At 38.4% G+C, this 12,007-nt stretch overlaps 1 protein-coding gene across 4 annotated transcripts; it reads left to right on the forward strand.

The window, feature by feature from the left end:
* The first annotated feature begins 1,065 nt into the window (after positions 1 to 1,065).
* Positions 1,066 to 9,991, forward strand: TAF15B (TBP-associated factor 15B). 4 transcript variants are annotated; one of them, XR_016107767.1, is made up of 7 exons: positions 1,066 to 1,575; positions 1,673 to 1,790; positions 1,960 to 2,623; positions 4,749 to 4,899; positions 5,033 to 5,114; positions 9,435 to 9,655; positions 9,784 to 9,991. XR_016107767.1 is itself a non-coding variant. In XM_088972345.1 (6 exons), the coding sequence occupies exons 1-6, from the start codon at positions 1,182 to 1,184 to the stop codon at positions 9,547 to 9,549; spliced, it is 1,524 nt and encodes a 507-aa protein (XP_088828471.1). In that variant the 5' UTR covers positions 1,066 to 1,181; the 3' UTR covers positions 9,550 to 9,991. The 4 variants fall into 4 exon arrangements, 2 of the variants coding, with proteins under 2 accessions (XP_088828471.1, XP_088828472.1); XR_016107768.1 differs by having other exon boundaries at positions 9,441 to 9,655; XM_088972345.1 differs by having other exon boundaries at positions 9,435 to 9,991.
* The last annotated feature ends 2,016 nt before the right edge of the window (positions 9,992 to 12,007 follow it).

The raw sequence follows: 12,007 nt of genomic DNA on the forward strand, positions 1-12,007 counted from the left end.
AAGGGGGATCGGACTAGATAAGAACGAGGGACTGGTGGCCGACGCGCATCTGTTGCCGACGACTGTAGTGGGTGAGAAAACCGGAGTTGTGATAATTATTTTCTCCTACTTTTCTGTTTGCTCTGCCACTCTCATACTCCAAGAGAGGAAGAGGAAGTAGGGGGTGCGAAGTTAGGGCAATGCCTGTTTCTTCTGTTGTTGTATCTATTGAAGAAAATGGTTCTCTTCGTTCTTTCAAACTAACGGAATTGACATTCTTAGCTTCACTGATGCCGAAAAAGGAGATCAGAGCCGACCGATTGTCAAAGCTCATCCCGTTAATCATTATCTCCTCTTGGATGCTTTGGTCATAAATGAAGTTGACTTGAATCCATCGCCACCGCTATTCGGGACGATGGACAGTAGATTACCCATAAAATTATGTTTAATAAGGCTGATTTGTCATTTAAGGGTATTTTAGTCATAAAAATTATATTTGTGTTGACGTAGATAATTTTTGCTAAATAAATATTAATGATACTTTGATGGATGGTGAGTTTTAGGAAATAAAAGCTTAGTGATATAATGAGTTTTGAACTTTTCAAAAAATTATGATGAATTTAAGAGCATTCATAAAAAAAGTGATGGTAAATTACAATTTCCCTTACTTTTCTTGCAAAACCCTAGAAAATGACAAAAGAGAAGCAAATGATTCATAAAAAAGTTTTTATGTTATTAGGAGATATTTTGAAGTCCGGAGGATTTAGGTAGTTTTCAAAACTAAAGGTAAACAAATAAAGAAAGGGTAAAGGCAATGCGATCGGGACGGGCCAATGACCTAAGATCGAAGTTCAATAAGGATTTCGTGCAACATCAGGGTCTGGGGATGCTGTGTCTTGTCCAATTTTTATTTAAGCATACCGTGACCTGCCTTGCCCGTGAGGTTAGCATATGCAAAAAATAAAGAAAACTTAGAAATGGTACTTGAGCTAAGGTGTGTGTGTTTTGCGAAGGCTCCGTGAGGAACACGGTGAAGGGATCAAGACTTTCGAGCTTTGATATTTATTTCTCCTTTCTTCCCGATTGGAATTGGGTATATGTACTATCAGTTTCGTGCCCTAACCCCCACCCATCTTCTCTCTCTCTCTCAAGTCTACATCCTTACAAGTGAAAGGAAAAAGATCTCGAATAAACCCTAAAACATGTCTGGGATGTATGGTCCTGGGGGCGACGAATCTGCTCCACCTCCCAGAGGTGGTGGTGGAGGCTATGGCGGTGGTAGTGCTGGTGGAGGCTTTGGATCTGGCAGTGCTGGAAACTATGGAACTGGCGGTGGTAGTGGCTATACAGGTGCTTCTAGCGGGGGCTATGGAGGTAGCGGTGGCGACGGGGGTTACGGAGGCAGCGGTGGCGGTGGTGGAGGCTATGGAGGTGGTGGAGGTTATGGGAGTGGCGGTGGAGGTAGAGGTGGCGGTGGGGGTGGATATGGCGGGGGCGGAGGCTATAGTGGTAGCGGTGGTGGAAACTACGGTGGTGGTGGCGGTGGCGGTGGAGGGGGAAGAGGAGGAGGATACGGAGGGAATTCACAAAATCGAGGTACTTAAATCTCTTTTTTTTTTTTCTTCGCAGGTTTCGCTGAGTTTATGTTACTTCTGTTATTTATTTTTAATCTAATTTATTTTTCTGCTTGCAGGCGGTGGTGGCGGATACCAAGGAGGGGATCGCGGCAGTAGAGGTGGAGGTGGTGGTAACAGAGGCGGCGGTCGTGGCGGTAGCGGTAGAGAAGGAGATTGGCTCTGTCCCAACCCAAGGTGTTATCTTTTATCCTTCCTTTTCCCGGTTTATTGTTCTTTTCCTCTGCAATTTACTATGCGTTATTAGAATATGTGTTGAAGTTCTGGTTGTTTGAATTTGTCCTTCCATTCATTTCCCTCCGTAACTTGTGTTGACTTTGGATACCTTCGATCTTATTTTTTGTAGTTGTGGGAATCTGAACTTTGCAAGAAGAGTTGAATGCAATAAATGTGGTGCGCCCTCTCCAACTGGAGCAGGCGATCATGGTGGTAGTGGCGGTGGTTATAACAGAGGAGGAAGCGGAGGCGGATACGGTGGGCACCGTGGTGGTAGAAACGGTGGTTATGGTGGTAGAGACGGTGGTGGAAGAGGTGGCTCTTATGCTGGTGGTCAAGGAAGAGAAGATGGTAATTATGGTCAGATGGCTCCGCCTGCATCGGGATCCTATGGTGGTGGTAGTGGAAATTATCCTCCTCAACCGAATTCTTATGGTGGAAATAGTAATTATGGAACGGAGGCAGTTCCTCCTCCTACCAGCTACACTGGTGGTCCTAATTCGTATCCCCCATCCTATGGTGCCCCTCCAAATAGTTATGGTGGCGATGCCCCAGTTGATACACGCGGAAGTGGTCGCGGGGGTCCACCGGGTGCGTATGATGGTGGATATGGTGGTGGCCCCCGACACTCAGGTGGTGGCTATGGTGGTGCTTCAGCTGAACCTCCAGCTAAGATCAAGCAATGTGATGAGAATTGTGGGGATTCCTGCGACAACTCAAGAATCTACATCTCCAATCTGCCACCGGATGTGACTACTGAAGAGCTAAGAGAACTTTTTGGGGGGATTGGCCAGGTATGTCTGTGTTTCTTCCATTTCATACTGGACTATATGCATGTGACATAGTTATTTGTGATACCTATATCTCAAAGAGTGGTTTCTTGCACTCTGCATTTTCATTTTCTTGGGACAAAGGGCCATTCAACTTTTAGCCTACATTTGTATTTTGTGTTTTATGCAGATCTATTTGTTTGTGTCCTGATTAAAATAGTCTATAATGTACATCTGTGTTTTGGTTTGTCTAGGATAATTGAAATCCCAAAGAAATTGTTTAGATATTATTTCATTGATTGAATCAGCTATTATTATATATGTCATTGAAAGAGCAACTGAGTTACAACAAGAAGACAACAGAAGTAAATGTTGCTTCCAATTGGCAAAAGAAAATTTTCACACATTTAGCATGTCTTTTGTCTTCTTGGTGTTTCTTCTAGTTGATCATATAAATAGGATGGCAGTAATGGGGCATCTACAAACTTCTGCACGAGGACGAGGAGGATGCCCCAAGTTCAAAGGCTTGAGAAAACAATGAATAGAAAATAAAGCCTTGATATGCATTAGTAAAATTTGCCCCTTTTGTAACCTGAAAATTACTTCCTTGGCCATGCTGATCAACTATGCAATACTGATAGTTGCTCTTGTATTTCCTGTTAGAGAGAGTACATATGCTGAGTTGAGCAGATTACCTCAACTACTTCTTGGTACTCAATAACCCACAAAGATGTAATACTGGTAGTGCAAAGGAATAATTGTTCACAGTAGCCTAATCATGATAATCCACAGCAATGTTTTAAAACATGGAGGTGTGACACGAGGCGTTCCACTACCTAGAGGCGTGAGGCATGGTTCAGAACGTACGAGGTGTAAGCCTCCTGAACACAGGCCTCCTTGAGAGGAGGGGAGTGAGGATGAAGGAGGAGGAAGAAGAAGAGGAAGGGGGGATCTCATTTTTCTTTATTCTTATTAAAAATCTTTTATAGTAAGAAGAATAAAGATGCGTAACACTAATTGAAACTTGAAAGGGGGGGTCTTGTCCAGTGATTTAAAACACGCGCCTCAGGCGAGCGCATAAGCGAAGCACATTTTAGGTTATGCGCCTTGTATAGGTCCTAGGCGCAGCCCTTTCAAAAGGCGTACGCCTGGTGCGCCTAGGCATGCACTTGATGCACCTTGCGCATCAGTCCAGGCGTGCGCCTTTTGAAAATTTGACGTTTTTTTGCTTTTTTTGAACATAGAGGCTGGGTTCGCTCGCTCACCGAAGCTTTGAGAACCCCCTAATTGCTAATGTTGTTCATTCATTCATCCTAATAAAATATTTTCTTAAAAAGCAATTAAAATTATAAATTCATAATTTTTGTGAGGGAACTAAGAATTGAACACCTAACATGGACTTGTTTGGGCTTGCTTCAAGGGGTGTGACACAAAGGCGGCTCATAGAATCAGGGATATAATATGTTTTACATTACATTAGCTACTTGAAGTAATGCAATTGAGTAAAAAAAGAGATTAGAGGATTTACATGCTTGAAAATATTTTATATCTTTGATTTTATTTTTAAATTCTCATTTGAATATGCTTTACATCTTATGTTTATGTATTTTAATTTTAGATAATAGGTTTTTTAAAACATTTATTTTAAAATTTAAGATTATATTTTTTATTAATATTATGTTTAATATTTTTTTTTATTTTTTTGGATTTTTTTTTGAATTTTCTGATTTTCTATTTGAAAACTTAGCATTTTTTTTTGTATTTTTGTGCCATGCTTCAAAATGGTGCACGCCTTGCGCCTCAGGCTCAAATTGACCTCTCTGTCTTTTTTATGCCTTGCACTTTTAAAACATTGGCCTTGTCGAAGCGGAGGCGAGTGCCTCTTGCACCTGAGGCGTATGCCTCAGAGGTGTCAGTGCCTCTGGCATACGTCTCAGGGCATTTTGGGAGCGCCTCCAGGCGTACGCCATCCATGCCTTTTTAAACACTGATCTGCAGTTCAACACCTCAACTATAACACTTGCAAATTAAAACGAATAACATGTCTGACTACTTTCTGTGCTTAGGTTACTCAATTACATATTCTTCTTTGACCATTAAATTTATGCTTACTTGATATGTTTATGGTAATGCTTCAATTTTTCTGTAGGTTGGTAGAATCAAGCAAAAGCGAGGATATAAGGATCAATGGCCTTGGAACATAAAGATATACACAGATGACCATGGGAACAGCAAAGGAGATGCAGTTCTGTCTTATGAAGATCCCTCTGCTGCCCATTCTGCAGGGGGCTTTTATAATAGTATGTTCTAGAGAATGCCTTTTAGTAATGCCACTTGTGTTTATTGTTATTATCATTATTATTATTATTATTGATCAGTAATTTGTGTTTATTAAATTCTATAATTGGAACTCATTCTATCATTATTTATCAGATTATGATATGCGGGGTTATAAAATCAGTGTTGCAATGGCAGAGAAATCTGCACCAAGGGCTCAACCAGCCTATGGTCATGGGTATCTCTCTCTCTCTCTCTCTCTCTCTCTCTTTTTCTCTCTCTCTCTCTCTCTCTCACACACACACACACACTTTCTGAAATTCTCTTTCTAATTTGTTTTCATATGCCAATCCTGCTGTTCTCGTGTTAACTGTTAACTACCAGTAGAATAGTTGCAATTTTTTTTGTTCTAATTACATTGCACAGGCTGTGATTGGTATGTCACCAGTTTTTTTTTTTTTTTGGTAATTGGTTATCATTTGAAACTGACCTTTATGTTCGCTTTTTTCTGGAATAATTGCAATATGCAGTTGCTGCGGACACATTCATTCTTTATTGCCTATTGAGGCATACATTATTGAGTGTTTATACTTGTATTGAAATGTAATGGGTAACTCATGGTCACTGTTTGAGACCAATCCAGATGTTGAGTTGTTGACCTGCCAAGGCTGATTGTCCATGCTTTGATGTCTTGATTGGCCCATGTGAATATATAATTGGAAAATAGAGGGATAAAATGAGCAGTAGAAAAAAAAACATTTGGGTAGCTTTTCAAACTTATTCAATTGATTTTGTAGGAAAAATAATTGATGATTTTACTTAGCAATAGCATAAAGGACAGGGGGTTGACCTGTTCTGGTTTAAGGCATTAATGATGGTTTAAATTGTTAAACCATCTGATTCATTTTAAGTTTCAGAATATTGATTTATGTGATTTAGAACATTGATTTACTGGTTCTCAAAATGGTTAGTATGGTTTAGAAAATTTACTAACTTCTTAAGAAAATGACAATGCATTTTTAGAACCATGCAATTCTTACTCTATACATTTTGCTAAATATTCTTGGTTGTATTTTAAACCACACAATACTGCAGAAGTTGTTCAGTTCATGGTTTATTTTTTGATCAAACATGTGAATACGAATTTTTTATACTTCTCCTATCAATGACTTTTGATCACAAGGTCATTTTTTATCAAAATTCTATAAGCTTAAGCTGTTGTAGATATATCATGTTTGCATCAGTGAAACATACCTGTGTGATAACACATTTTCTGTAACCATGGTTTGTTGGTTCCAAAACCACTGAAAATGTGGCTGAACAAACAAAATAGGTTTCATCATTTTAGAACTAGATGGAATGCCCCTGTTAACTTAGCATGATGCATGGACAGGAATGCCACAGTTATGTGCATTTTTCAAACTGTGGGTCTTCGTGCAAGTGCAATGGATACTACTAGGCGATTGTACTGAAAATTCTCTTTCATTTGCTTAATGAAGTTTGGTAATTGGTGTACTTGGGTTAGATAAGTTTTGATATTGCATACTATTTTTTTTTTCAATTATTGTTGTTGAGATGGTTGTTTTACTGGGTTACTTTCTTTCATGATTAACCACTGGTTCTTTTTATGGTTAATGATTTCAATCCACTTTCTTTTATGGGTAATGGTTTAGATCCTCCATTTAGCTTCAGAAGTGGTTAGACTTGAGCTTATGAAGTGTTTTGAATGCCGGTGAAGGACAGCTTAAAGAAATTTCATTTTATTTTATTATGATTTGGAGGTCTTTACCTTGATAAACTCTTTTCCAAAGGTTTCTTCTGAATAACCATTTATTTTGTCTTACTTTATCAGGGTTTCCGTTTTATCTTGCTTTACAAAGCTTTCTAACACTGGTTGGAAATTAAAATCTCTAGCTCATAACCAGCTTTAAGGTTTTATATTTTTTAGAAAACGAGTCTCAGTTATGATAGCCATACTTGGCTTGTCTTCCATTGCAATATTCCAGAAAGAGAGCTTTACCTGACTATGTCTTCATGCATGTAAAAGTGCATGATTGCACGGATTCCACTTGCTGACATTGACAAATTTGTCAGGTAAGTGCACTGTGCATATCTGATGTGTTGATCTGCAAATTGCTGTTGAAGTTGCAACTTATACAGGTCATGCAATGATTGAATTTCAGTGCCAAATTAGGCCTTTCAAATTCTTGAGAAATTAGGTAACTTCTATATTCTAGAAGTGATGATCTAGCAAGTAGCTAGTGATTTCTTAGCAGTACCAGTCAAGATTTGGATCATAACCCCATCGTACTAGGAGGTGTTGGATAAATGCTAGAAATCATGGTTGAGGGGGTGATATGACTAACTTTAAGGGCCAGAAAAGGTAGATGAGCATTGTCAAGATTAATCTTGATGGCTGAAAGTTATGCTGTGTCTTAAGATGAAATAAGGTACAATAATTATTATGTGAAATCCTGCTTTTTGTGTGTTCTTATAAAAAAAGCTCAGATAGGTGTTCTGTGGTGATCTCATCCTAATCTTGATGGGTAGAAGTGTTCATGTGTAGGATGAAGTACAATAATTTGAATTGATGTGTTTCTATCAGATACTTGGACATGGCAGGAGCAATCAGAAAAGATGGATGGGATTTTCTTTTCCATTTGTAAACATGTCTGAGGAAAGATGGTTGTAATGCATATTTTGATTGGTCATATTAATCATTTAAGACTTGGGTGATATAATTCTCATTTATCTGTTGATGCCAAAAATGTTCATATGGACGGATAGGTGATCTGTTGACTTTTGCGTATTAAATGATAAATGATGAGGGATTGGGAATACTTTTCTGGTGATGAAATTGCTTAGAGGAAGGTCATTGAAGGAAGGGGACCGTGCATGTGTAGTTTGGGTGCCATATGAAACGAAATCATTTCATTTTTCTCAATAATTTTTTGATCTACTATCATCACTTGAAATTGGAACCATTTTAGTTGTTAAGAAGCAATAGATATCTTTTCTTGAAATCTTGAAATATGGATTTCCTTTTATATCTAAATGGCTCTATGTTAGATTTTAAAATTCTTTTCCTAATTTCATTGGAGAGCCGTAGTGGAATTATTTCATTCCAGATGCTTTCAAGATGTTCAGTGGTTTGGAAAGATATTTCTATTATGATGGCAAGTGAATGTTTCTAGGATTTCATGATGGTAAAAGCAGTTACTGCAGGGCATGGCATTTCTTGTGACTTGTTATGGGATAAGAACAGAGTATTTAACATGATTATATTTAGTTTTCTTGATTTAGGATGTATATGAAGCATTCGTGGATGGAGGGTTATATGGGTGATCAAAGTATTAGTGTCAATTCTTTCTGTTTCGTTTCTATCCAGTTAACTATCTCTTTCCTGTATCTGGGTTCTTAGGTTGGAGAACATTTTAATGACCTAAAATTAGATTCACTGAACAAGTTTCAGTTGGTGGAAGCAAGACCATAACAAAAGTGGTAGACTTTCGTTGATGACTAAAGAAAATGATAGACTTACATCTTAACCTTCCTCAATCTAATAGTTTGCCAATAAAGGAACTTTTATGGACCTACTAGTTCTTTATGTAGGACATGTAGATAGTGCACTATTAAACTGTAATCAATATAGAGCTAAGGACTACCTTTTTATGCTTTTTTAAATAAACAGATGGGTAGTAAGTACACTCTTTTCTCTTCAATAAAAAATTACATTCTTTCTTTGATTTTATTATGTAGAAGGTACATCCTTTTGCTGATAAAAAAAGGTACATTCTTTTGTTTCCTTGACAAAAGGAGCAAGATCTTAACCTTTAAGGGAGGGGTAAGCTGAAACAGAAGATGCAGCGTGGATGAATGAACAAACTGTGTATGTGTGTGTGTTTATATATACACTGTATTTCTGCTAGATAGCATAATTGCACTTGCTAATTCCCTCAAGATTCCTTTTTCCTGTTGGTTCCATATTATGTGAGGAGCAGCCATCAAAACGGGCTACTCATATACAGAAGGAAATACAAAATCTATTCTTGTAAACACACTGTGGTCACTAATGGTAAAAAAATTACAACTCTTTTGATGTTTTGTGTGTCTCTATTGTCTGGAACTTGCTAATTTAGGGCCTTGGAGAATTTATGGTTTCTTTTCCCGTGGTGGGGGTTGAGTGTTTAAGACATTTTTAACTTCTGTAGCGAGCCAGATGAATTACATGATTCCTATGCAGTTTGGCAAGCTTTCTGCTAGTTTGTCAAGATTTTTTTAATATTGCTTGTCTGTTCTTTTCCATTTCATATTTGTTTTGATTAGATATTTTCATGTGATGAACCAATTTCCTATTCAGGAAAGTTCATGTTGTGTAATCAGATTGTAACTTTGAAACGCTTATTGGTAAAATACAATTGCTGATTGTGTAATCAGATTGTTTTGATTAGATATTAAAATACAATTGCTGCTTATGCATTTGCATCATTCAGAAGTCAAAAGCTTCTTGGCTGTTGCCAGTTTGAGGAACCACATGTTAATAAAAGCTTTTTGTCAGGAACAGTGGTGGTGGTAGAGGTGGATATGGCAATGGTGGGGACAGACGCAGGGATGGTGGAGGTTCTGGTCCAGATAGGCATTATCATGGTGGGCAGCGCTCACGTCCATATTGATTGAACATTGGCTCTGCTTTATTGTACTAAGAAATGTGATGAGGGAATTCTAAATCTGTTCCTGTTCGCGGGTTTGTTTTCATACAGGAGAGTAGGAGACTAAGAGGTAGGTTGTTCGCTTTCTTGGGCAAAACCTAACCTTCTCCTTCTATCATTTATCTTATTTCTACAGGTTCAAGGGGTCTTGTTTCTTTAAGATGGGGATTAATTTAAACCATGTGAATGTTTTTTTAGAGGCAAGTGGATAATCTCCAAATTGCTGCTAAGGTAGGTTGAGATTTTCAGGTGAGTGCTACTCTTTCAAAATTTTGTCGTTATGCTTGGGCATCAATTTGAAAGATGGGTGCATTGCATGGCTTTGCATGCATGTTTCTGTACTTGAATTATGTAGCATTGAATAGATGATTGTGATTGCATCCCAAGCAGGATTTTTTCACCCAAAGCTATATTCTTTTTAAGCCTGCATGCCAGTGCCATGTATCCTAATTCAATTGTTAGGTCAGTTGATTGGAGACCTGGCTTCTCAACGGCATTTGTTCCGTCTCAGTTTACTCCTGAGGCTAAGGTGTTAGTTGTTCCTCCATAGCTTTCTTAAAACTTGAAAGAAAAAGATTATTCATGGGCCCTGAAAAATATCTCAACTAGTGAAATAGATGCCGTCATTTCCCAAATTCCCGATATGGTTGATTATTAGGCAGGTGTTAAGGGTAAGTTCCACGGTTCCTTTTTCCACTTTCCATCAAAATGTTTGTTGGAACTTGGATGTATTCAAGATTCACCGTGTCCTTTTGATACGTACCCTAAGCAACATTCTGTCAACTAGATTGGCTTTCCTCCCTCCAACATGTCATTGCTACATGGCCTTGGATAAAGGGAGATCATCTGGATTATGTATGATTCAGGGGACTAGGGGGGACTTGCCCTCTGGGATGGAGCTCGGTTCTTTTTGACCTCGTTCAACAGCAGTGCGATGCATGCTCAAATTCAAATGTTGGACTGTTGAAGTGTTACCGACTTTGAGCGTCAGTTTTGGCCACCCAGAAGTCTTCATTTCCGGTTGTCATGCCAGTTGCAATGGCTTATTGTGATTTGTGAGCGCTATTAATCCATTTGATACTGGCTTGCGGTGTATTTACTATTTTAGGAGGGAAGAAAGATATTTACGTAGGTTTAGGTGTCTACTGGTCTTGAAGTCTCAATTTTGTAGACGATTATGTTGACACACACTACTATTTTTTTATGCACGAAAGGTCGGTTTTATTGCATCTCTCAAGTTTCAGTTTACAACCCTCCCCCCTTGTCATTGTCGATTTGTACGAGTGTCTCCAGCGTCAAACCGGGAGTGTGCGGAATATTTTATATGATGCTACCTGGCCAGTAAACTTTGCCAGAAATTACCTCTGTTGGGTGTATGGATAAACATGATGATGTTGATGATGAAGACGATCTTTCGTCGACCTGAGTTTAAATCATTCTCTGAATGATTTAATTCGATCTTCCGTGAGTGAAAAGAGATCCCCCTTCTTTTGTCCCAATGTTTTAGCTGGATCTCGTATTCAAAGTTCATGTTTAATTTAATTTACAAGGGAATTCAGGTCTGTTTCAAGTTGTAATGCTCCAATGAAGCCACCCTGGGGTTCGTGGCAAGTAAATGACTTGTGTTGCCATATGGTACGGTGGAAATGTTCCAGTCAGCTGCCATTTCGAGAATAACTGGAATGTGAAACAAATCCAGCCACTAAGGATGGAATCGCAATCCTTAACATCATATGAAAATAATGCCGCCTCAACTTTTGATTTGATAATAATCTATTGTACTCCGTTGAGCTATGGATACAATTCAATGGGATTATTCTGTTTTGCTAGATATGGCAGTTGGGGTCCACTATGATATGGGAAAAGATATGATATCTATGATATGGGAAAATATATGATATCTGAAGAACTTCTGACCAACTAAATAGAATCATAAATGTGGTAGCTAATAAGGTGTTCTTTATCAAAATTAATGGGTGGATTTAGGTTGGCCAAAGCTTTTCCTATACCATATATTTTCTGCAACGCGTCATAGATTTTCCCATTGAATTTTGTTTTCAGTTTTTTTTTTTTTACCAATAACTACACGGAAAAAGGTTCGCTGTTGGGGTTCAACCGCCTAGGCTTTTGGGAACATTTTTCTGTAAGACACGTTACCATGGGTAGAAGATTAATTGCCCTCGATTCTTTTGAACAAAAAGATAAGCAGTGGATTGATGGACTGACGTGTCATGCTCAAGAACGTTCTCAACAAAGGTTAATTTTTTTGGGTTCTCTTCGTTTCTGATTAAACATGGTTTATAGGGTGTGTTGCCTTTAAGTTGTGTGTCTCAGCATTATATGGGTTTGAAAGGCACAAAAACTATAAGTTCCATTCGCCCATTTTATCATAATATGTCTATCAAGCCCGTCTTTGTGCTGC

The sequence above is a fragment of the Nelumbo lutea genome, chromosome 2, assembly GCF_056320005.1.
Source record: "Nelumbo lutea isolate HS-2025 chromosome 2, American lotus-T2T, whole genome shotgun sequence".
In the NCBI taxonomy this organism is placed as follows: Eukaryota; Viridiplantae; Streptophyta; class Magnoliopsida; order Proteales; family Nelumbonaceae; genus Nelumbo; species Nelumbo lutea.